The following is a 27,983-nucleotide window of genomic DNA, read 5'->3' on the forward strand; positions in this document are numbered from 1 at the left end:
CGACAGGGAACCAGTTTATTAGCGACTTTATTAGTGACGTTTACAACAAACAATGATGACGTTACCAGATTAAATAAACAGACAAATATGTTTGTAAAGTTTTTATCAATTCCACTTTTATCATTTGGATTTTTGGAAATTTTAGCATTCAGCTCTTCCAATATGGCATCTTCAGCTTACGGAGAAAGAGGCAAAGGTGGGGTGGTTAGATGTTGTGAGGAATTTGTCGACATGCCCACAGGCATACCAACTGCAACACCAAGTATATACACTAGGCGATAGTCTATATCGATGTTTCGTGTTCATGTTTCGATATTTTCCTGTCTAATATTGTAGTTTATAAGGCAAAGAAAGATAACTCTCAATCTTCATATTTTCATTTATTTCAGTGGGAGCGGATTTATCAGATATCCAAAAGCGTTCCGTGGATAGTAGAAAACCGATCAGGCCAGTAAAGAGTAAGAAAAATATGTAGATTTTGGTTTGGTACGAGCAGGTTATATCGACAATTTATGATTTGATAACAGAACTATGCGTGAATCCACTTATTCAGATGGGTTTTTTTTATTCCAAGAGGTGGGGATAGATCTACTAGGATCCACTCCTTGTAACATTTTTTTTCAAGGTTGGTCCAAGTGCAAGTCCAACTAATGTCTGTGGAAACGAGGGGGTTATTTATATTCGGTCTTCCCTCCATATACATACACCATCAACTGAAAAAAGTAGTACAATTATGTATTGATGTTATGGAACACTTCTAATCATGCTAATATGATAATTCTGTTGCTTTATGTATTTTTCAGCATTTCATGAATTAGGTAAGTTCTCTTTCAATCAGATATTTATACACAGGCATATTTTTTGAAAACTGTTGATTTTCGTCCACCAAATATTCCTTCGGACTGGTAGGAAGTGAAAGTACATTTCATTGTTTGGACTGGTAAATTTATTATACCTCCGAACGAAGTTCTGGGGGGTATATAGGAATCACTCTGTCCGTCCGTCCGTCCATCCGTCCGTCTGTCTGTCTGTGCAGATTCATGTCCGGGCCATAACTTCTTTGTTCTTTATAATAATAATAATAATAATAATAAGACCTTTATTTAACCAGGATTACATATTTAGCGATAACGCTAGTTTTCAATATGGTCCTGCATATAACATACATACAGACAGATATTAGTAAAATAAACACAGATTAAAAGAAGTAGAATACATATAATACATATCTTTGACTTAGGCATCACCATGAGACGATGTGTCGAGTATCTTCATGACCTCTATATGACCTTGACCCTTGACCTCAAGGTCAAAATTAAAGTTTTTTGTTTTTTTTTTACAATGGATTCGTGTCCGGGCTATAACTTCTTTGTTCTTTGACATAGGCATACCATATTTGACACATGAGTGTATCACCATAAGATGATGTGTGATGTACCTTCATGACATCCATATGACCTTGACCTCAAGGTCAAAATTAAAGGTTTTTACAATGGATTCGTGTCAGGGCCATGACTTCTTTGTTCTTTGACATAGGCATACCGTATTTGACACATGAGTGTATCATCATGAGACGATGTGTCGGGTACCTTCATGACCTCTATATGACCTTGAACTTTGACGTCAAGGTCAAAATCGATGATAGGGTTTTAACATAGTCATACCATAAGACATGGATGTATCACCATGAGACTATGTGTCATGTACATTCATGACCTCTTTATGACCTTGACCTTTGATCTCAAGGTCAAAATTATAGGTTTATACCATGGATTTGTGTTCGGACTGTATCTTCCATTTTCTTCTACAAAGGCATACCATATTTTTACACTCAGGAAAGAGGTAATTTATACCTATTAACAACACCCTTTGGGAGATTGGGGTAAGCGGGGGTATTCTTAGTGAGCATTGCTCACAGTACCTCTTGTTCAAATATCTGGCATCCAAGAAACACATTTCAAAAACTTGCTTTAGGATTTCTTATTATACACTTATTGACATTTTGGGGTAAATACGATGCTTTTTTTAATTAGCTACACGATTACAAAATTCACCAAGACCCAGGAGAATACATGTTCTGCACTTCTCCGATAGTCAACTGGAGTGTGGATCCAAAAGTCAGGAGCCTGTGTTTAAAATTTTGTTTTGATAATCAATTTACTTATCCCCATGATGTTGATCTGTTGCATACAGTCTATCGCTAATTAAGATTACAGGTTATGGATCCGCTGACAATAGCGGATCCAATTCAATTCATTTATTCTCACAAGTCAGTCAACATGACATAGAGAAATACAGACTATATATATATATATTTTTTTGTACAGAATTGCTTTAAAGCAGATTTAATTAGTTTTTAAATTTATTAACTTTCCCTTAATTACATGCTTGAAAACCTTTGCATGTAAAAGAAAGTAGTGACAAGATTATTTCTAAAAAACGTAAATATAAGTGGTATGCATAAATTATACATTGTCTGTTACATGTAGTCCCATGCGCGTCAGGGGAATCTCAACATGATGTACATGTAACTCTAGCTGCAATAAAAAAAAGAAAAAAAATCAGAGAGGGCTACATTATTGCAGCTAATGTAACTCAGACGCAACTGTCTAACTTTAAGACCGAAAGGAGCGTAAAACAACGAATTACTAAGAGATATTCGATGAAAATTATGTAGCAATATACACGGCTTTCACCGATGATCTGAAAAAGTCACTTGAAATGGCCGAGTGACGATTGTTTGTAAACAAGTAATTGCGGCTAAAACAGAGGAAATGATGTTTGACATGTACAACCTCATAAATACGTACGTGCGATGATTTAACAGCGTTTTTACAAGGTGGAATTTTTTTTTTCGAAATTCGGACCATGGAACTTTAACATTTCACCGGCAGTATGCATATTGAAAATATTTGATTGGCGGATCCAGAACAGTTGGACTGAAATGGTCGTTATTCATATATGCATGTGTGTTTAACTTTGCGGTCTCTATAACGCTCTTAAATTGGTCTTTTTTGAAGTGGACTCCAATCCTTGTGGACATAATCCCTGTCACAACAGTGGACTTTGTGAGTGGACCCCCAGGAGTAGCCCGCCCTTCATCTGCCACTGCCCCGTGGGTTTCACCGGAGTTAAGTGCGAAAAAGGTGAAGTCAGATTTATATAAAAGTCTTATGGTAAATAGAGGGTGTTTCATAATAACTGCCGTCTGAGAAAACTGTGAACTTGAACTCTATGGACTTTGGTTATTTTAATAATTTGGGAAATACATGTATAGGTATTACTATTGCGGTATATACTTTTGAATAAAAATATGATAAGAATCTGAATTATAGCACGCATTCACACAGAGTAGCACTTAAACGGATTAATGTGTGTTTAGCGGACGTGTTTTTGTTCCAATTTTTATGTTAGATTTTAATAATATCAATATTACGAAGACGAATATGAATATGAAATTAAAAAAAAAAATATCTTACATATGCATATAAAAAACTGCGGTTGTAGAGAAGGGCAGCCTGTCTTTTTACACACTTTCTTTCCAAAAAGAGGCCGAGTGTTGTCCCATACCACGTGTTATTTATTTGTATTTAACAAACCGTAAGTGTTTTACACATGATCTAGCATAGTGAATTTAGTGTGATACCTCCTTACTCCTACATGTACGTACAGTCGATGAATTCGATGTAAAAAAAAAAATCCCGACGCCGTTGTTTTCTTTCCGCCCGCGTGTGAAGACTGCACGTAATGCTATAAAAATTAGGCCATCCGAATATATCCGAGAGTTTGACCTATTCCTTTCATCTGGACTGCCTTGGTACAAGTTATGATATTCAAAGACACATTAATATTTAACCATGTTAGTTTTGGAAAAAAATAATTATTGGTACATATGTACAGCGTATCTTTAAGCCAACATATGTATGCATATTCATGCGCGGATCTAGAGGGGGGTGGGGGGGGGGGGTGTCCGTAACCCCTTTCCCCGCTCCTGGGATTTGCAAAGTATATATACAAGGATAATTTATGAAGAAGAAAAAATTAGTTGTTACATTTGTAAGCTAAGTATTGTGAACAGAACCAAATCACAAAATTATCATGCATGGCCTAACTAGAGTTGAACCATAGTACGATCGCAATCGGAACTCCTCGAATGTCTCGCGCACTCGACATAGATCTCGGATGTAATACGATGGCATCCATGAGCGAATTTGATGCATTGTCAATTGTGACGTCACAGCAATGCATCAAATTCGCTCATGGATGCCATCGTATTACATCCGAGATCTATGTCGAGTGCGCGAGACATTCGAGGAGTTCCGATTGAGTACGATCGAACTGCCTTTGGTCGAAACCGGAAGAAGTATCACTGCGCATGTCTGGTCTACCACACAGCAACCTCATCCGGCACACTACGGATGATAGCAACCTATGCTTACAGAATTGTGAAACTTTAGTAACCAGACATGGACACTGAAGGTCCGGAAGCAAGCTATAGGCATGCGCAATTAAGTTTCGGAAATCAACTAGACAACTACTATGGTTGATGATTGAACTAGGCCCATAAAATCTGCACAAATTGTTCTCAAAGGAATGTACACACTGGAACGATTATTTCTACATCCTTCTTTTACTTTCCTGTGGGGATCCGGTTATAGAATAGGTCTTCCCCCTTGCTTATCGTAAGAGGGAACTACATGTAAATGTGGAGGTCCTTCGGATGAGATCGCAAAAACCAAGGTCCCGTGTCACAGCAGGTGTGGCACGATAAAGATCCCTCCCTGCTGCAAGACTGTAAGCGCCGAGCATAGGCCTAAATTCTGCAACCCTTCACCGGCAATGACGACATCTCCACATGGGTGAAAAATTCTCGAGAAGGACGTTAAACAATGTACATCCATCCATCCTTCTTTTACTTACAATTTACATAATCACCAGTAATTGATGTACAGTGTGATAATTTTATTCATACTCGATGATTATTTAACCATAAATTAGGATTCGACGTATCGATATTCACACCTTTCGCTAAAACTTCCGAACATTGAATGGAAACCTTTGATGCTACAGTATAATAAAGTCAATGACTTTGGTAGAGTATTGACTGTCACTACTTCATTCATCATTGGAAATTCACTGAAAAGAAATGGTACAATCATTTATTAGGCAGGGTAATCATAGATTATATTAATCTTGAAAGTATCTTTGGCTAAATCAGGCACTTACCACGAGGGGTATGGGTACAATATGTTTTTTAGAATTGCTCTCCGTTTTTTTGTCCATCTTCGGTAGTCATGTGTCGGTCAAAAAACTTTTGAATTTCTGGAACGGTTGAATCAATTTCAACCAACTTTGTTATATGTAATATCTATTGTTCAAGGGGGAAACATTGAGAATTTCTTGGACTCTGTATCCCTATGTCTCGAGGATTGTGACCAAAACTATAAAAATTGATGTAATCATCATCTGTCTGCCTGCCCGTCATTTTTCTCTTCGTCTGTCTGTAATTTTAGCATTGTTCATTTTAAGTCAATGTGCCAGTAACTATGAAAACTATAAGGAGTCTTTTGGATTAAAATCGCCTACTTATAGAATTTTATTTGAATTTACTTCAAAGCTCAATTGATATGTTTTCCAGTTGCATCTTTAGATTGTTTTCTTCATTGTTGAATGTCTTTGGTAAGTGATTTTGGAACAGATATTATGAAACACCCCGAACTTCTCCTTTTCTTACGAAAGCAGACCAAATTATAGTCAAATGATTTCGTTCAACAAATTTTTATCTAATCCGATTTAAAAAAAAAAAAAAAAAATCCTTTGTAGACTTGCATGGTGTTAAAGCTGAGGGTGGTGGTAAGCCTAAACTTTATTCACTTTTAAAGAATGGCATAGTTTTGTGATTGATTTTAGCTCACCTGTGCTGAAGGCTTGAGTGAGCTTTACTGGTCAACTTTTGTCAGATGTCTTTTTGTCCGTAAATCTGTCTGTCTGACGTAAAATTAAAAAAATAATTGATCTCAATATGAGGCACTGGGCTATATCGACTAAAGTTGACACAAAACATCCTTTGTTAGAGGGAATGTATTTCTTCCTAAGGGTAAGTAGTACGGAAACAGTCAAATTAATATGGAGACATTTAGAAATCTTCTCGGGAATCATTAATCCAGAAAAGACTAAATTACTTGGAAGCATGTTCATGTAGTATAAATGCAATTTTGTTCAAATGGTGGTTTTGGGGTCAATATGGGGCTAGAATGGGATTTAGAATTTTATATAGGATTACAATGTATAGGGACTTTCTTTAGAAATCTTTCAAGAGCCATAAAATTACACTGGTTTTATCAAATGAAAACATCGTTGGTTTTTTTTCCCTCAATTAGTGCATGAGATCATAAAATTTTTCATAAAAATATATATAAAGGGGAAACTTTTTAAAATGTTCTCAAGAACGATAAAGTTTTGATTTGTAAAGTTACATGTCATGTTATATGCGTTTACGAATTAAACACATGTCTAAACACGTATTTTATGTTTAAAATCTAAGCACATTGTTTACAGTGTGGACATTGGAGATATACCAAAGAACCACAGATTCACTCCAAAAATAACCTTTATTTACAGCGCAACTTTTAAATAACTACTGTCACTGCAATATACATGATAGTCTTATCTCTTACAGTCACACAGTTCTAAAATGTGACAGACATACATACACATTTAATTGTACAAAGTTGAAGGGTGGAACGTGGAATATTCATATTCATACTCTATACGCGATATGAAGGGTTGAGTTATATAGAATACTAACTTCAATGAAATTTATGTGATAAAATGAGATGTGTTTAGGTAAAAATGTTGAAATATTTATTCTATATCGTAGAAATTAATTCAAAATAAGGAAAGGGGGTTAAAACGTATTTCTAACAACAACAACAAAAGCAAAATATTTCGCCGTTTTAAATACGATTTTTTTTCTGTATAAATCGAAATAACGATGACACTGTATAGCGTTGTTTTCAGAATTTACGAAAATGTTAACTTGAAGTTCCGAGTAAGTCAGACTGGCTTGATTTCTTCAACATGTTCTTGCTCAGTGTTCAATTCTCTGCAATATGTCGGTATCATATACATGTATCATACATGAAAGTGTTTATCTTCATTTCGTGGGCAAAAAAAAAAAATCTGTCAACGGCTTAACTGTACTGATGTATCTAAAATTAAAACGTTGATCAAAGTTCCAGGAAATAAAATTATTTTTCTGAATGCTTTGATACGCAATTAAAGATTTTTGATTTAAACATCAATGGAAGGCAACTACATTGTAGGACTATGTTTTGTTTTTGTATAGAAAGGGACATTTTTTATTAAGCAAAATGTGAAAATAGAAAAAATAGCTAATTTCAATATAGAATTATATTTCAACAAACTACATGTAAATCGTTGCTTTGTGTAAAGGTCAAGTATGACTAGTTTAATGAAAAGATTTTAAACATATTTCATTTGTGACATGACAAACGTTTTGAAATATGATAAAGCAAATTGACAAAATATTCTGTTTAGAAGAATCCATTTCGTCTGACCTAGGCTGAACCTTTTTTAAAAAAGATGTGGAAATAAACAATAACTGAAGAAAATTGCAATCCTTAACATTAATAAGTCAGTGATTATTGATATGTTACAACACTACACTGCATTCACAGAGGCCTGTATAAAACTATGCATATTGTTGGGTTTTTCTTTATCAATTTACAAGAAACCCGTCCAAAGAATGGAAATATGTCGTTTAACGATGTTATCAACCTGATTGACAATAAAACAGCTACCCAGATGCTGGCGGTGTTTGGTGGAACAGTACTCGGCATTATCCTGATTATCACAGTCCACTGCTGCAGGGTCATACGTAGAAAGCAAGTAGATAAGAACTTTTTTCTAATTATAATATGAATTATAGACATTATAATCTGTTTAATATCTAAAACGAATAGGGCCGGACACAACCCATGTTCATATTGTATAATTGAATTCAGCTGAATGTTATACACAGGAAGAAGGAGGATTCAGATTACCTGAGGCGGTTACAGTCGCACGACGTCCCTGATACTCTTCCTCCTGGCTGCTGTGAGCTAAGTAACGTTGTGTTCTTTGAGACATTGTGTTGTCTGGGTATCATCAAAGAGAACATAAAGAAGGAGGTGGCCGAAGTTAACGTTGACCAGTGTAAGTAACATGGAAAGGAAAACAATATAATGTACCAATAGCTCTAGAACCACTGTAGTATATTTGCAAACTTTGTATGCCACTTTGGTCAATTGCAAATAAATCTTAAGCTTGTAGTCTATGAATATGAGCTTTTCAAGAAAGTGAAAGAATTTACAAATACCCTTTCGTCCCTGAAAGACATGTATCTAACGAGACGCTTTTAAGAATATTGATACAGGAAGACATTTACCCCCATTTTATTTTCCCATGTTTTCACCCTCATTCTTTGTCTGTTTATCTAAAACTGGGAAAATTAGAATATACTCAGAGCTCTGAAGTGGCTTGGAACGAAAATGTTGTTCAATACGTCTGGGCGAAAATAGCACTGCACGAAAATGTCCCTCTAAACAGTAGTGAAAGAGGTTCGCTCCTGAGTTTTATAGCATGCCAAATTTGTCGGAAGTATACTTTTAATTTCAACATTGAAGGGAAATCGTGACATCAAAAAGAAAAATCTGAGGTCATAGTGCTTGTTATTGAGCTATAGTATACATGTATTAAACTTGGCCTTTTTGTGCTTAAATTTTACTTCTGATTTATTTGCATAATGTCGACTTGTCTGTCGGTATCAACACAACATAAGCAATGCAAATTAATCATTACATCAAATAGATACATAATCATAAAAGTACCACAAAAGGTACATCATACGCCTGTCGGACAGTTAAGAAAATGTCAGTGCAATATCTGTAACTGTATCCATAATGAGAAAAAGTCTAGAAAACTGTTTGATTTACTTTTAGCCTTAAAGTAGGTGAAGGTCTAGCAGCAATAATGTAGCCCTATCCGACTTTTTTTATTCTGAGGTTTTCAGGATAGGGCTACAATTCCATAGGATCTCCGTTATGGTGCAAAATAATTTTATGAATAACCAATAATAAGCTCCGTGTATTAGTCCCAAATGTTGTTTACACCAAAAGGAGTACCGCTTTTGTGCTTGGGTATGTAGAATACAGGTGTTTTTCATTAAACATCATGTACAACATGCAAAATTCTTCGTCTGCTCTGCCATGCTTGTTATCGCGAGATCTCATAGGTGGATCTACTGAAAAACTTAAACATTGAAAATCTGCGCGAAAATGTAGTTACTCGAGCCACTCTGACAAAGAAAGAAAAGCATATGGTTGCAGAAAGAATTTACACTCTGCTGTTCGTTTTTTAACTTGATATTAAATCTAAACCTTTTTAATACCGACGAAAGAGCTTTCACCTCCGTACTTGTCCATTGGTGTAAATACTACCTAATATGGCATATGCAAATAACTTGACAATCGGAAGTTGAAACTTCAGTACATCAAACATGGCGCACAAATATGAATCGAGAAATTGGAATATATCGAAATTGTTGAAAACTGTAGAATAGAGCCTCACAAATCGTAAGTTGCAGGTTTTTAATTTATATAATGACCAAGAAACATAGAATATCATTTTATTTACGTAACACATAGAACTTTCCTTGAACTAATCATGCTCCTACCGGATGTACTTAATATGCGTGTTTTAGGGCATGCGCCATACGTAAATAGGTAAGAAAATATCAACATCCGATGTATTTTTAGAAGCGGAAGCACGTGTATGTAAATTTTCAATAAACGATGTCTTGGCGATTTGTACCTTCCCTGAGCTGAGTCTAGTAAGGCTACGTACATGGCGAAAAGTAAGAGTTGGAAATTAAAAATTTTACTTATCCACCTCAAGAAGAAAATTCATATATGAAATTAAAAATAGAAGAATTATCAGACGGTGAAGTAATCTAGTTACATGCTGAGTGGGGGCGCTATAGGTGCCAAACGAATGAAAGAATCATCTTGACTTACAACAAATTTTGATTTCCTTGTTACGGAATCTGATGTCTCAATATAGGCCATGCCATTGGCAAAATAATCTCTTCAGGATTAGCATTACCCCCTCTTCAGTCAAGAGCTTGTAGTCTTTGTACAAAATATTGCATGCAGAGGGCTGGATAAAAACACATTTAGCTTAGCACATCAGATGATTTTTAAATTTTGATATAAATGAAAGCAAGTGGACAATAAACATTGTTGACTGTGGTGTAGGGGCAATAAGTAAAACAGTTCAGACAGGCACTGCCCCATCTGCCAGAACAAGTCATTATTGAATCTTGACGAAGATAACTGATGATTTTCTTTTATTGTATGGGGGTTTGTATAGAAATGGGAACTAAAATCAAGTGTATTCCCTAAATTTGAAAACTTTAGAGATAAGAATGCATATTTGAATCAAATTCTCTTCGAAATATCATTTCAAAAGCCGAGAAAAATTTAAAAATCTAACGAAAAATTACGTTTAATAATGAAAACAATCAACCGGAAGTAGTATTTTTCTCAAAATTTGCTGTAAGGAAATATGATTTACCCAGAAAATGAGGAAAAAACTCTGAATTGGACTTACTGCAACTTAATCGTCAGAGGAAATTCAAGCTACTTACAAAAATCGAAGATTCAAATCAAAATATCCTCATAACAATTATTAGTTTAATCACCGAGTTGGGAGTATATCAATCTCTTTAATCACAACCAGTCGAAAATATTTAAAAAATCATTAAAAATTCATTTCTTGATCAATTTCTATAAAAAAAATTCCCAACGAAGCGCTTATTTATATTCTCTCAATTTCAGATCAGTGCGCATGTGCAAAGGGAAAATCCCGTCTGAAAATAGAAATGCGCATACCTGATAGGGTCGTATCAATATACGGCCCGCTTCAATGTTGCGACGTCATAGGTCACCTAATTTGCATTAATTATTCATAGTTACAAGGAGCAAGGAAAGTTCTATGTGCGTAAAGAAAGTCAGCACATGTTTAGAATGATCGAAAATGTTGCGGGAATGAACCACTCCCGCATTTGCACCATTACGGAGATCCCAAGGAGTTGTAGTCCCCCCCCCCCCTCTCAAAGAAAAAATCGGAGAAGGCTACATTATTGCAGCTAGTCAAGGTCCATCAATTAACTAGCTGCAGAACTGTAGCTCTCTGAAAAAATATTTTGACATAACAGAGAGCTACAGAGCCACCCCTTATAAAAACCTTCGATTTACGGTGCACAAAAATCTGCGCACGGTTGAGGCCTTATATCGTTGTATTCTGGAGTTGCTGTCTCATAAATTTAATATCAAAAAATTCTTAACATATTTTCCTACTATACTTGTGTCTAAACATACCTTCAAATATTCATTAAAGCCCCATACGACCTGAAAACTCCCAGCTTCAAATGATTTCGTTTGTTGACGTAGCCATGTTAGGTAGCCGGTCAATTCGAATCCTGGTTAATTTCCATACTTGCACAATAACGTCTAGATGTGAACTAATATCCCCACAAATATTTTAGCTAAATATTTTAAATAATATATCACCCCAGTGCCTTTAAATAATAATTATTCAAATAGCTAAACTCACGGCAATGTGGCTTTCATTAGTCTGGTCCGGTCTCCATCGCTGCCACACGAGTGTTAAGGACTTTAGTAGCATTTTCATGAATCAAGAGCTTATTTTACCTTTAGAAAAACTTTATTTTTTTAATTTCTATAAATTATTCGTATTGATAATAAATGAAGAGCGAATACATAACATATAACGAATTTTATGAAAACAGGGTACGAATTGACCGGCTACCTAACATGGCTACGTCAACAAACGAAATCATTTGAAGCTGGGAGTTTTCAGGTCGTATGGGGCTTTAATGAATATTTGAAGGTATGTTTAGACACAAGTATAGTAGGAAAATATGTTAAGAATTTTTTGATATTAAATTTATGAGACAGCAACTCAAGAATACAACGATATAAGGCCTCAACCGTGCGCAGCTTTTTGTGCGCTGTAAATCGAAGGTTTTTATAAGGGGTGGCTCTGTAGCTCCCCTACTAACGTGTTCGGAACATATTCTTTATCGGTGTTAAGTAGAGCGTAAAATCAAAGACTATCGAATGAAATATAATCTCGCTGCTCCGAGACTCCAACGCGAGCTACCTGAGACCCGGTGAATTTTCTACCGGATATGGATGTGCTTTAAGGAATTCCAGTGTTAATGTAAGTATCAATTAGAAATTATGGTATATTGTGCTTTATTTGTTTTTGCAATATATAGATCTACGTATCAATGCATTATTTTCCTAATGCCATCAGCTAATAAAGCTTAAATAAGAAATGGCAAGAAAGAGTTATCGTCCTTAGATTTGGACCTAGGCCAACTTTGAAAGAAGTCTTGATTATCGTGAAAAAAATATTGAGAGGACATCTTTCTATTTCAAATGCCATAATTAAATTTTAATGTTGCATAGGGATTGTGTTCAATTTATCAAACACTGAAATGTTGCATACAATTTACCATTTCCACGCAGAAAATATTATAGTCTGTTTCATGTTTGAGGTATATACATGTATGTATCTGTGAATGTACATGTTACAAGCAAAGAAAGATGCATTGCAAGTTTCTTAAAACTTCTAAACTTAATATTTCTTTGATGGAAACATAATCATTTTCCTAATCTAGCAGTATAGATAAAGTGAATTTATTTTATGAAGAAAGTAAAGTTTATTGATTGGATCTATTGTGGTGACCAGGGGGTGTGTATACTACCCATTCATAATTTTTTGATATGTAAAGATTTTGATAATTAAACTCATTGATGCATGCAGAACACCTAAGAAAATTAGAATGAATGAAAAGTATATGACATGTATTTGTATGATTATCATTTGGTACATATGTAAATGAAAAATTCCAACTTTTCCTTATATGATATGATTTAATAATAATAATACCATATTTATATAGCACCCTTTTCATCCACTATATGTATGTACGCTCAAAGGTGACCAATTATGGATTGTTTTTAAGTGGAGGGAAAGCAACAATAAATGGAAATTAGAACATGACTAGATGTATACATGTATATATATAGTAACCATTGCCAAAGTATATAATGTACCAGTGATAATTTTAAAAGTTGATCACAAAACTGCAAAGGACATCAGGGGACAGTGCATTATATTTAACAGGATCCTCCCTGTATCTAATGCAGGGTTGTAATTGTCATTTATAACATGTATATTAAATCTGGTAAAAAATGTGCATATTAGACACCAGTGGACAATGCATTAATTAAATTTTTTATCAGATCATGCATCAATCTTCTTATATGTAGCAAAATATCGCAGTCTTTGATTTATATAAAATCATAGTAGAAAACATTTAAAATTCCTGAGTGGTGCAGGTCTCATACTCATTTACAGATTGGCAGTTTATAGCTCTGAGTTTCTGTAACCACACACATGTATTACTAATGTTTATTTATGCAAGCATTTATGATATATATTAATCATTAACACATATATTAATGTGACGGGACAATATACATGGATATACATCATAACTTTTTCCTTTATTGATACATTATAAGCAGTACATATTTTCATAAGTCATTTCTAAAAAAAAAAAAAACAATCCTTTTATGAATGAAATACCTACATGCATTTCTGATCTTTTTAATTAATTTAGATTTACTTATTCCAATTACAAACTTATAATTACAGAAACACACATGTAATAATATCAATAATCTTTTTCATATTTAGATTAGTCATGTATCTGTATGTTAGAGGACAATCTGTACAAAATTTTTAAATCTTAAATCAAATAATTGAATCACAATTAGGATTATATTGCACTACACTGTAATTAACTATTGTTTTAATATACATCAACTATATTTTGTCTGTAAGAAACCTTTGCTGTATCATTTTTAGTATTACATTTCGCAACATAATTAAACAGTTATAAGTCTCAGAAATCAAAATTGAGCTGTGATCATCCAGAAGCTGTTCTAGAAATTTAGGAGAAGAAATTATTTTGCATGATCATATTACATGGATTTTTTTTTTCAAGTTTGGCCAAGTTAGGATCATAGTGTGCACTGAGTATTATTTAACCTAAAGTAAAGAATTTTGTAATTATAAGCTCCCTTTAATAAAAAGCTGACTGTGCAATGTTAATTATTTTACATGTTTTAGTTTGTGCTATATATTTAACTGAATTGCCTTAAATTGTAAAAGAAATTGTGAATTAAATACAATTGTAACTGATCAAAATATTTATTATATTGCATGTTGATGGAGTTTTGAAAATTTAAAAGCATAAATTAAGGCATCAAATAAATATGGTGTTTCTGACCAAAATTTAAACACACTACCCTTAGTTTTTAAAATAAACATATATTGTTGAAGAGATCATTGAAGAAACATTGTTTGACATCTGTAATTCAATTTTACATACATGCCAACTTTTGAAAATCCCCATGGGGGATTTTTCGCGCGACGACCTTTTTTCAACGCTCAAAATTCACGACATTTTACCACGAAAATAAATATTTGTCTTTTCAAATAAAATATCAATCTAATCATTATACATGTATCATACATCAAGTGTGTTTGACCATCAACTTTAACAAAACTATATTAAAAAAAACTTTGAAAGATATAGATAAGTATTTTATTAAAATCATCTATTCAGCAAAAAATCCTCTCCAACAAGTCACATACATATCAAATAATACTTAAAGTTGCATCCTTTTACACCATATACACATTGGCTGGTCTATATATCAACATTTAAATTAAAGCACATGCATTTAGGTACGACTACAAAGGCGATCTTGCTTGTCTGTAAACAATTTCATGGGCTTGCAGAGTCTGGTGGAACAATCTGCATTGCAACCAGAAAAGGAGTGATCTGCCCTGCTATGAAGTTTGCGAACAAAACCTTTGCACCCATGACATCTGAAATAATTACCAAGAAAACACACATCAAAATATACGTTTTTACTTGTAAAATACTTGTAAAATATAAAAATAAAAATTCAGTACAGACTTGTGCAAATTACGCATCACAAAGTCTATTGAATACTACGCTATATAGACTATGTAATACATCGCTATAGACAGATAGATTCGGGTAGCCTATATTATCATAGTTGGAAAAACATATATTTTACGTACCTTTAATATTGCATATTTTGGATGCTGTCAGCGAGAGGCAAAAATCGGGAATGTCCGATTGTTTCGTGGTGACACTATTATCATTGCCATTCACGTTTGTGTAAAGGATATGTCAATTTGAAATCCGTCTTCCCGATTAATTACTATCAAAACATGCTTCGCACTGTCCAATAAGCACCCCGACACGGGCAGACCAAGGAAATTACATCACTCCGATACCATGCGACACAGGTAAACAGCAATGGCTGACTATTGTCCCGATTTCTGATTGGCCAGTTCAGAAATGACGCGGGGTTTCAAATTCCGGTTGGAAATGGGGGTTTGTTGTCGTAAAATGGGAGACATTTTTAGAAAATCGGGATTTCGGGGTATTTTTGCAATCCCGATCGGGATATCGGGATTTGCCTTTTCAACTGCTTGAAATCGGGAAAATCCCGCACAAATCGGGAAAGTTGGCATGTATGATTTTATCTATAATAAGGAATTTTAATCAAACTAAATCTAAAAGTTTCATTGACAAGTGAAAATAAGTTCAATAAGACACAATTAATTTGTTTAAATGGAGATTGTGATCAGAATATTAAAACTTAATTGTTTACAGTTAAAGAAAAAAGTTACGAATTATATGTTCCAATCTGAATTGAAATTAGACTGGTATATTCGACTCGTCTTCGGTACACCTCAATACAAGGAAGTGTATCATAGAGAAGTGTATGGAATCCGGATAGGGCCACGTAGTTCACTATCGCACCATCGCGCCATCGAGGTTTGGGTCGATGGTGCGATGGCGCGATAATGCGATGACGATGGCGCGATGGTGCGATGACGATGACGCGATGGTGCGATAGCGCGATGACGATGGTAAGATGGCACGATAATGCGATAACGATGGTGCGATGGAGCGATACTGCGATGGTACGATGGCGATGATGCGATAACGCGATATCATTATGCCATCGGTATCGCGTTATCGCATCATCGCCATCGTACCATCGCGTCATCGTAGTATCGCTCCATCGCACTATCGCATCATCGTTATCGCATTATCGTGCCATCTTACCATCGTCATCGCACCATCGCGTCATCGCACCATCGCGCCATCGTCATCGCATTATCGCGCCATCGCACCATCGACCCAAACCTCGATGATGCGATGGTGCGATAGTGAACTACGTGGCCCTATCCGTATTCCATAGAAGTGGGATTCTTTTTCTCTTGCCATTATTTTGACTTGCACAGCAATTTATATTTTTAGCCTAAATTTCAAATCATAATACATATTTGTGCATGTGTCTGCTTTCAGTGTACTTTTTGGGGACTTTGAGTGATCGATTCACCACCCTTTGAACAAATGTATTTTGAGATCCTCAAAGGAATCCTAGATTTGTCAAGGTATCACATCTTCCTATAATTGAATGTAATGATTATGTTTTCAAGATTTTAAAGGAGATTATTCTGTCTACAAAGTGAGATCATTTTATCTGTCCTTAAATTTTTAACCAAGCTATACACTGCATGCAGATAATTTTGTTTCATAAAAAATTGTTATAGTATTTAAACATCTTTTTATGCATGGTTGTATATGTACATGTAACTATGGAATCCGGAAAGGGCCACATAGTTCACTATCGCACCATCGCATCATCGAGGTTTGGGTCGATGGTGCGATGGCGCGATAATGCGATGACGATGGCGCGATGACGATGACGCGATGGCGCGATGACGATGGTAAGATACCGCGATAATGCGATAACGATGGTGCGATAGTGCAATGGAGCGATAGTGCGATGACGCGATGGTACGATGGCGATGATGCGATACCGTCATCGCGCCATCGGTATCGCGTTATCGCATCATCGTCATCGTACCATCGCGTCATCGTAGTATCGCTCCATCGCACTATCGCACCATCGTTATCGCATTATCGCGTCATCGTACCATCATCATCGCGTCATCGCACCATCGCGCCATCGTCATCGCATTATCGCGTCATCGCACCATCGATCCAAACCTCGATGGCGCGATGGTGCGGTAGTGAACTACGTGGCCCTATCCAGATTCCATATGTAACAGAACTTATGAAGTACATGTATATGTGTTCAGTGTTTTATTATGTAAAATCTACTTAGGGGTACAACTACATTTACAAATTAATTATGTACATGCACACAAAGGCACAAACACAATTTCTACCTCAAAACTTTCATCAGATACAAGTCAAAAAATTTAAGATTATAAGAATTAAGCTAATAATTATACATGTAGCAGATCTTAGAAATATTTTCATGAAGAGATACATTATTGCTTATGCTATCACTTTGCCTGTATTTCTGTCTTGGTTGAGTATATAGTACACTTGCAGATGACACACACTGTTTCATGGAATACTGCATCTTAATTACTGACAAATCGTATAATTTCATAATATTACATTTTTTGTTACATACTAAATAAGTGCATGATTTTTTTCCTTTTAGAAGCCATGTTTTAATTGCTGCCCATCAAATAGTACTGTGTCTTGCATGTGTAAATTGTAAGTATTCAGTGTCTTAGTATAAATCGTTAGTATTTTGAAGCATGATGTCACAGTTAGTTTATTATGTCTCCCCTCTTCCAGGGGGATCGAGACATTGTTTTTGTATTTTCTGTATGTCCATCTGTCTGTCACAAATTCTTGTGAACGCTTCTCCTCCTACCGTATATGGCTTATCCGCTAGACTTGAAACTTTGTACAATGCTTCAATGCCATATGGAGATGTGCATATTGTTGGGACGGGAGGATCCAATTATTTTCCTAAAAGTTACAGTGGATCTAAGAGGAGTGGAAGATGTTTAAATAGCTTGTGAATGCTTCTCCTCTGATATGGATTATCAGAGTTAGACTTAAACTTTTCACAATACTTCAATGCCATTTGCAGATTGACATATATTGTAGGGATAGGAAGATCCAATTGTTTTCTTAAAATCTTAGGGGTGGAGGGTATAAAATAATTTGTGAACACTTCTATATGGCTTATCGGAGTTCATAAATGCTTATATGCTTCTGTTCATGCTTTCTCCTCAATACCATACAGTACAATAAGGGGCAGTTTCATTTGGAGAACTTCCAATTTGGGGAGCTCAGGGAGACATTTGTATTTCCTAATAAACAATCTTTAGTTTCAAATTGTGATTATGGTATTTTTGTTTCTCTTCTATGAAATGTTAATTATATTAAATATCTATTTTGAAAAAAAAATCATAAGATATATATGTAAAGTTATAATTAAAATTTTTCTTTCTGGTAAAATAGGCATAGTGTATATGCAGTGTAGGTAGAGATAAATCACATAGCAAAGAAAAATTCCAAATTGATTTTAGCTCACATGAGCTGAAAGCTTGAAAGAGCAATTCTGATAACTTTTTGCTGTCATCAGTCCATCTGTACAACCTTTTCAACTTCTCCAGAACCATAGTGTTAATTTCAGCCTAACTTGCCACCCTTCACAGGGGAGATAATCACAAAATAGGGTGGGTTCATTAAAAGTCTTCTCAAGAACCACAGGGCCAGAAGAGCTGAAATTTACAAGCAAGCTTCCTGGCATAGTGTAGATTCAGGTTTATTAAAATAATGACCCCCTAGGGATAGGATGGGGCCACAATAGGGGATCAAGGTTTTACATGCAAAGGTATAAGGAGAATCTTTTAAAAATCTTCTTCTCAAGAACCACTGGGCCAGGAAAGCACAAATTTGCAAGAAAGCTTCCTGACATAGTGCAGATTCAAGTTTGATAACATCATGGCCCCCGGGGGTAGGATGGGGCAACAATTGGGGATCAAAGTTTTACATACAAATATATAGGGAAAATATAACATCTTCTCAAGAACCAATGGACCAGAAAGTAAGACAAAAGTTTATATTTACATGAAAGCTCCCTGACATAGTGCAGATTCAAATTTGTTAAAATCATAGCTCCCAGGGGTAGGATGGGGCCACAATAGGGGATAAAAATTTCACATACAAATATATAAGGAAAATCTATTGTTTTTTAATTTTAAAGAATCACTGGGCCAGAAAGTCTTACATTTATGTCAAAGCTTGCTGACATAGTGCAGATTTAAGTTTGTTAAAATTACTCCCCCCCCCCCCCCCCCCCCCCCCAGGGGAAGGGTGTGGCCACAATAGGGGATCAAAGTTTAACATACAAATATATAGGGAAAATCTTTTTCTCAAGAAGCCATTGGGACAACGAAATTTACATTTACATGAAAGCTTCCTGACATAGTGCAGATTCAATTTTGTAATAATCATAGTTATGGGGGTAAGTTGGGTCCACAATAAGGATCAAAGCTTTACATGCAAATATACAAGAACAATCTTTAAATATGGGCCAAGGTAACTCATGCGAGCAATGTGGTCCATGGGCCTCTTGTCTTTAATGCTATTGATACTAAATTGAAACAGAATAGATATCTAGAAGGAGTAATTAAGACAATCAATCAGTATTCATATTTCATACTGGAAAATAAAATTTAGATAGCTTATATTGATCATTGTGAATTTTTTTTTCTTTCAGAGATTCATTTTGAGGAAATAGCTGGTGTGCAGTGCACATTCCTAAATGAATTCATCAGTTTACATTAAGGATCTACCTTCAAATCCTGTAATCTGGGATGCTCTAAAGTGCATGTCACAGACTAAAGTTATAAAAATAACTTCCAAGAATTTTTAAGAAATTGTTATAACTTTGAAATGTATGTATATACATGTATACTGATATTGAATTAAATTTTATAAAATTTCAACATCTGATTTTATGTATATATAGACATATTGTAAAAAAAATTCCACTCTAAAGGTTTAATTTCTTTAATATTTAAGACTTAAAAAAAACTTTTGCAGATACAGTGGTGTAACATTGTCTTACTTTCTGATCAATACATATAGATAAGAAAACTATGTATATTTCAATAAATGTGGAAAATTTTCAACCATTGAATTTCCATTTATGAGTAGTAACTTGTACATAGTACTTCCTAACCAACTTTGATACTGTATAACTATAACTACCTGCTTGCATGCATTGCAGAGCACGTACAGCCGTGGTAATAATTCACATTTGCTGATGAATTGCTTTAGCATAAAGAGTAAAATTAGTACGTTAAGTTTTAAATTTATGAAAATGCATATTAGGCTTTTCACAGATATTTCTTAAAATATATAGAAAATATGTATATATTCATATAATTGTATAAATCCTGCTAATCTAGCTTCTTCCTAAGTGAGGTGTATGGCACGCCATATTTATACAATGTATCTACCGGGTATTCCTTTAAGGATTTCATATATAATTTATGAAATATCTTCTATTTCTGATATCTAATAAATCTTATAAGATATATATCTCATATAATATATAGTTTATAAAATATTTAAGATATATATTATAAATTATGAAAGATATCTCCTAAGCCTTATAAGATATCTTGTATATCAAATGATATAATGTTTAACAGATATCTTATAAAACATAAAATATCTTAAATGTTTTATAAGATTTCTCACAAGCTTTATAAGTTATCTTACATATCTTATAAGATATCTCATAAACAATTTAAAAAAAAATATAGCTCAAACTTTGATATATCTTATAATATACATGCAAGATATCTTGTATGTTTTATGATATATATCTTATAAAAGTAAATTCATATGATACATTATAAAGTTAACAAGATGTCTTATAAAATTTCGTTTTTGAGATATCTTATTAAGTTTGAGATATCTTAAAAGACATAAGATATATGTTTTAGAAGATAACTTATAAAATATATAACATATTTTATCATCTTTTATCAGATATCCAATTATAAAGGATACAATTAATATATTTCATAAACTTTAGAAGATATCTTGAAAGTTCAATAACATATCTTATAAAATTTATGAGATATCTTTAAAGAGGAATAAATCTAAAAATAGAATGCTATAGAAGTGTAGTAATAGAATCTAACAATAACATCAATTTCATTTTTTCTGTGACGATGATTAACTTATAATGTGATATATTATTTTGTGCAGTTTATATGAGTCGCAAATATACTATAAGGCAGGAATCGCACATTTTCTTCACCAATTCTATTTTCAATGCAAAATATTCTCTTTTTGTAACCAATGCTGAAGATAACTTAATTTGTTAAAAATCCTTGACAAGAGAAAAAAAATTGATTTGTCCTGTGACTTGCCCACTCTACAAAATCCTAAATCGGGGAGGGGGAACTTTTCTCCTAAGTTCGAAAAAATTCATGATTTCTTAATTCGGAGGGGGAGGGGGTGTTAAAAACTTACTACCAAAGATAATTTTTTTTATACAAATTCTCCATGAATACATGCATATATGTTTGCAGTTCTGTATTACCCTAAATACCACTATAAATGAAAAATGAAAGAAAGCAGTCTCCCCAATTTCTTTATTTGCATATGTTATAAACAATGGAATTATTACCGTTGCCCCCCCCCCCCCCCCCCCGAACAAAAGAAGAAAAGACCCTCCCCCCTCATGACACGACAATAAGACTAAATATCAGATAAACTACAATCTAAATCTTTAAATGACTTTAACTTCCTGAGCTTTTCACTATTTCACAATCATCGCTGGTATGACAGTACTTAATTGAATTTTCTAATTTGCATTGATGATACATGTCTATTACAGTATATAGAAAATGACTATAGCTTTGGCATATTTATTTCCGGTTTCCTTCACTGCGGAATTTGACCTCACCTCTAACCTTTTAATGGGTCAAAAAACCCACGTGGTGTAAATTTAAATAACAATAACGTTAGTAGGGGTATGTTATGTCAAAATATTTTTTCAGAGAGCTACAGTTCTGCAGCTATCAATTAACCTGAAATGCAAATTGGATCACTCTTCCTCTGAGACGAAGGTTGTGACTACATTTCGGTGTAATACCTGTATCCATAACGAAAAAAATCTGTAAAACTTCGACCTACTTTTAGCCCTAAAGTAAGTCACGGTCCACCAATCCAGCTGAAATGCAAAGTCACTCTTACGCTTCTTTACAGCGTCATTACATAATACGTCCAGTGAGTGCATGGTTTGTCCTATTAACTTCTCTTACCATTGGTATTGAAGATGTTCATGTGGGAAAGATTTTGATATTCAATTTTTAAAGAAAGAAAATTACACGTTGTTGAACTTAGTCAGTTTTGAGGAAATATTATAAAGTGATGCAAGAGTAAAATGGTTTGTCCTTGTAACTCCTCTCACAGTTTTGAAGTTAAGGCCTTTGTAAACAACTTTAAGATGTGCGTATTGTAAGGATTTTGCTTCTCAACATATGAACGTCTTGTTGAGGGAGGTTTAAGGAGGTATGAGAACCCAAGAAATTCATAATAAAAGGAATGTGTTCCATTCATATGATATTGAGCTGATCTACATGTATGTAATAGAGTTTGCATTAACTCTTGCAAAATTACATTTTTATGTTACATTGAAAATTTAAAAAAAAAATCCTAATTCTGCAAGAATTTTGAAAACGGAATTTTAAAAAGTGGATAACAATAATGGATAACAAATTTGAATTATTGGTCAAAATACAAAATTTTCATACACAATGTCTGGAAAAATGATATAGAGGTTTTTTAGAATCGGTATTCTGTTTGGAAAAAAATAACCAAATTGATGAATTCACAACATTTGAATCTCTACTACTTGCACCATAAATTACAAAATTGAAGTACACGTCCAGGATTGCAAATATTGACAATAGATTGGATAAAACAGAAACTATAAAATCGTGCAGATTTAGGACATTTTGATGAAACAATCCTTCCGCCATAGAATGTAGTCCTTTCCAAATCCTTTCAAAATTTGTATCGACATGAAATTTTTCAACTGGATAATTTAAAGTGATAAATGTACATGTATAATATAAGTTCTTGATATTAAATTTATTTTTCTTTGATTAACTTTCCCTCTATTTCAGTGGTGTCTGATTTGAAGCTTGCCAGAAGTTTATCTAAGAGTAATTCAAAATCCAGGGATAGATTAATCCCCGACGAAAAAGGAAGCAAACAATCTTTAAGGTCCAATCGTAGCAAAATACCCTCTGACCACAGAATTAACCAGCAAAAGAGGCCCAAATCAGAAAGTAAGACATGCAATTTTGCTAGGGAAAGTCATGATTCTTATGTCATCAATGTTGAAGGTAACGAGACGGACACATCCAGCACTAAATTGAACATTGAATATCCAGAGTTGCGTAGGAATTCTTCTAGATCGTTATCCAGGTCAACAGAGGGTGTTGATCAGACTGTGAAAGGAATGAAGTGTAGTTGTGGTAAATATACTACAATGGAAACGTCAAAAACCAGAACAGATAGTGAAAGACCCTATGTAGCTACGTCTGATCAAATAATCCACGCGGAGGATATTCTTGCCGAGAAAAACATTAGAGTCCTGTCACATCCCAATTCATTAGTTGGAGTCCAGCATATGTCGAATCAACATGGCAGACCAATCTCAAAACTTAAAAGTGAAAGTTTTCGCAGTTTGAGTTCTAGAACACAACACGAGGACGCTATCCAAACAAAAGGATCACGACAACATACATCACAACCTACACCAGATATAGCAACCACGGACAAACGAGAGTACTGCAGAGTGTGTCAACGAAATCCAAGTTATCAATCAATCCTTAAAACTCAACAGAGGCAGTATGTTCCTGACATTTCGTCAGGAAGAGGGAAAAGAATTTCAGCTCAAACACAGACTACTCCAACTCTCCTTTCTGTAGTAGAACGACCAATATCACCGCCACCCCCGGCACCCACATCAGAACCACCACTCTCATCACATTCTGGATTTGCACGTGTAGATAAGACCCAAAATTTCCCATCTTGTACATGGTATGCAAATCCTCTGTCAGCTCAAACACAGACTACTCCAACTCTCCTTTCTGTAGTAGAACGACCAATATCACCGCCACCCCCGGCACCCACATCAGAACCACCACTCTCATCACATTCTGGATTTACTCGTGTAGACAAAACCCAAAATTTTCCTTCTTGTGCATTGAGTACAGGTCATTTTCTGGGCTTTGATAAGTCAGCACAAACACAGACAACTCCATCTCTACGTTCTGTGCTAGAACGACCAATACCACCACCACCACCCCTGGCACCCACATCAGAACCACCACTCTCATCACATTCTGGATTTACTCGTGTAGACAAAACCCAAAATTTTCCTTCTTGTGCATTGAGTACAGGTCATTTTCTGGGCTTTGATAAGTCAGCACAAACACAGACAACTCCATCTCTACGTTCTGTGCTAGAACGACCAATACCACCACCACCACCCCTGGCACCCACATCAGAACCACCACTCTCATCACATTCTGGATTTGTACGTAAAGACAAATCCCAAAATTTTCCATCTTGTGTATTGAATCTAAGTCCTGTTCTGGGCTGTGATAAGTCGGAATTTACTGATGTAAACAAGAAGCGTTTCTCATTGGAAGACTATACTGCAGATCATCAGAGAGATATGCAGGAAAGCTATTCCCATTCTCCTAGTAACGCAATTCCAAATGATGACGTTACGTATTTACAGCAAAATGTAAGACAGGGCAGTAATCCTACAGTTTCAGTGCCACATTCAACGTCGCTCCGTGGATCTGAACGTGTTCGAAGGATTACTTCAGACCAAGAGGAGAGGTTACAAGGAAACTACATTATTCGACCAGGAAAATCGGCCCATTATCTCCAGGATCGACTACAGGAAAACCATTCCAAATCTTCTCATTCTGAGAATTACATGAAAGCAGACGGAAAAAATATATTGTCAAATCATAAATTTTCAAATCAAGAATATGGTGATGACCCTACAAACCAGCTTTCGGGAGATGAGAAGATATGGTATATTGAGAATTACCACCCCATCGGTACTCGTATGCACGCAAGAAGAAGTTATTCACAGCCAGCAGTATCTCACAAATCGAACGATATTTCAGATCGTAATGAAATTTACTACAACGAATACTACGCACCAAAATATTCTGAATATCTAAACAATGAGGCAGAGCATGTTGTGATGCCTATATACAAAGTTCCAACCACACAGTCGTCAGCAAACTCGTACCAAACCACGTATCGAGAACATTTTGGAGCCTCTGGTGTGCAGAATATTAGAAATCGAACTAGATCAGATCGTCAGTTGGTTGATTCTGGAATTGAAGTCAACGGAAGCAGAGAGACAGACTACTCAGGAGAAAGACATGGACACATCAGATCTCCACAGCCACAATATCAACAATTACGAGAGAGATATGAGAGATCTGACTACAGCTCGGACAGAGGAAGAGGACAGCGTAGACAATATGATTTCGAATCCAGATCTTCAAGTAGAGAAGGAAGGTATGACCAAAGACCCTCGAATAACCGTAATTTGGAAAATGACCAACAGGTTTTACAATTTCTTAACGAACGGGGAAGTGTCAGTAGTTTCGTGGAAACTAACCGTCGTAGTCCACAGGACGCCAGACGATCTCGTTTTAGTAAATACGATCAAAGGCGCCGCTCAGCTCCTTCGGCGTCGTTTCCTTCTGATTATGAAGAGGAAGACCTGCAGGATGACAACGATGTTATAGAGTATTTACACCAAAAGAAAACTGTTAGTGGTCTGATAGAAAACAGTCGACAGACAACGCCAAGGACTGTCACTCGGAGATGTGAAAATCGCCGCTCAAATATAGCCGACAACGAAAGAGACAGAGAAAGTGATGAAGAAGTGTTGTATAACCTCAGACAAAGAAGAAGTGTTAGCGGTAGAAGAGGAACGGATGATCGGGATGTACGAGAAAGGGTTATGCAAAATGTTAAAGAGGATTACGAAGATGTGATACCGCAATCCCTGGAAACAATGTCGGGCGTCAATCAAGAATTGAAATACACTAAAATGTTTGCGACGAATTCTACTGTATACCCACCAACTGCCGCAAAAATAGGAGAGCGAAAGGACATAAGAGTACCCATTATGTCAAAAAATGTGTTTTCTCCACCATCTGCGAGCAGAGAAAATACGCAACAGAGGCATACTGCAGAAAATGACGACCCTACAACGCGTTATCAAGATTACTTGAGGAGAAGTATGATTCGTTGGCCCGTGAGAGACATTGACATCAGGCGGTCAAGAGATGCCCTAAAAGGAAATAGATTGCAAGAGTTGTTGAACAAAGACAATACATCGTTTGAGCAACCTCGAGACCAAACACATGCAGCTCGCACTCCATCAAGAAAAGCATACGCAAGAGGTCACCATGGAAACAACAATAATATAGGATCAAGAGCGTATCTAAATGACACACGGGAAGAAACCTATGACTATTCCCAAAACCATATCAATCGAAGAGAGGGGATTCAGTATAATGAAGAACCTTATTGTGATAGAAATGAAACGTTTACTGGGGATGAAAAAAATAGTTTTCTGGAGCAAGTAGAACAAAGAGGTAACAATAACAGGATGGCTTATCAGAGCAGAAATTCGCGAATGAGAGAACGATCACAAACTTCATCTGAAAGAGCCAAAGATCTTCCATGGAACGCATTGCAAAACATATCTCAATTAGGAAACGATAGTAGTTTAGACAACGGAAGACTCAATCCGAAACACAGCACTCCAAAGGCGTCTCCCATTGATCCAGAGCTACACAGAATTTGGGAAAATCGAAATAATCAAGAGTCGGGGTCTCTGCTAGAACGTCTGCGCAACAGTCAGACGATTCAGGATAAGTTTTTCTCTAGATCTGATAATTTAGAAAACACTGAAACGGGAGGTGACGTAGACTGCGACAATTGGAATACAGATGCTGAGTCCAGAGTGGGTAGAAGACGTAGCAGGGAGAGAGCACTCCACAACCAACAAATCGTCTATAACAATCAGGCCGAACACGTGTCGAGATCCGGGAACATCGGTAATAGTAGCGCACAAACATTGACTTCTCTTCACGGTGTACCTTCTGCGAGTTTCCACAACAGAGTATCTTCAGCTTTTTTGGGACCCCAAAGCTTACTTGGAGATAAGCAGGAGGCCCAGAGACAATCATTTATCGGTTGTCACAAGTCGGGTGGAAACACTGTGTATCCTACCGGTCGCAAAAGACAATTCCCGAGAAATTCGGATGCAATTAACTCTGAAGAATCCAACCAAAGAAATTTTCCACCTCGCGAATATTGATTTTTGTAAATCTTTGCTTGTCGTTCAATGATGTTATATTTATGCCAAATTCAATATATGATGCCAGGCGGAAAATAGCTTTTTGGCATTTGGAAGTTTCATTATTTGAAAATAAATATTATGTCAGCTTAATTCACATACAAAAAATCAGAAATCACTTTATGTTTATACCTTTCTTAAGGACAAGAAACCGTTCGATGACCATTTGTGATCCGTTTCCGCTTGTTGTGCACATTTCATTGTTTGTCGATTGAAGCGTTGCTTTTTAACATTCCAACTTTTTTCAGTGACTCTAGGGCAAGTTGTTGAAGAAAATATATGTTCGTGCAGTTATAAATAAGTAACACACTTTGAATTTGGATGGTAAATAATCATGGAAAATCTATGAAAATCGCTTAAGGTCTTAGGATACCCAAGATTTTGGAAGCATCAAATGAAGTAGGATTTTGCTGTGTTTACGTGGGATTTTCT

At 35.4% G+C, this 27,983-nt stretch overlaps 1 protein-coding gene and 1 long non-coding RNA gene across 2 annotated transcripts; both read left to right on the forward strand.

Annotated features, from left to right (window-relative positions):
- On the forward strand, window positions 1-27,660 carry LOC125678011 (uncharacterized). The gene is made up of 8 exons (XM_056142663.1): window positions 1-262; window positions 390-458; window positions 804-818; window positions 3,021-3,146; window positions 5,824-5,853; window positions 7,754-7,911; window positions 8,049-8,217; window positions 23,263-27,660. The coding sequence occupies exons 1-8, from the start codon at window positions 88-90 to the stop codon at window positions 27,510-27,512; spliced, it is 4,992 nt and encodes a 1,663-aa protein (XP_055998638.1). The 5' UTR covers window positions 1-87; the 3' UTR covers window positions 27,513-27,660.
- LOC125678012 (uncharacterized) lies at window positions 12,142-20,058 on the forward strand. The gene is made up of 4 exons (XR_007371366.2): window positions 12,142-12,306; window positions 16,577-16,665; window positions 17,751-17,806; window positions 19,830-20,058. It is a non-coding gene; the product is annotated as an uncharacterized LOC125678012 (long non-coding RNA).
- Window positions 27,661-27,983: the final 323 nt, after the last annotated feature.

This window comes from Ostrea edulis, chromosome 6, assembly GCF_947568905.1.
Source record: "Ostrea edulis chromosome 6, xbOstEdul1.1, whole genome shotgun sequence".
Taxonomy (NCBI): Eukaryota; Metazoa; Mollusca; class Bivalvia; order Ostreida; family Ostreidae; genus Ostrea; species Ostrea edulis.

Coding starts and splice junctions, on each gene's coding strand:
- LOC125678011 (XM_056142663.1), top strand. CDS start 88: ATGTTTGTAAAGTTTTTATCAATTCCACTTTTATCATTTGGATTTTTG. Junction 3,147..5,823: donor CGGAGTTAAGTGCGAAAAAG/GTGAAGTCAGAT, acceptor AATCCTTTGTAG/ACTTGCATGGTGTTAAAGCT. Junction 5,854..7,753: donor TGTTAAAGCTGAGGGTGGTG/GTAAGCCTAAAC, acceptor TCAATTTACAAG/AAACCCGTCCAAAGAATGGA.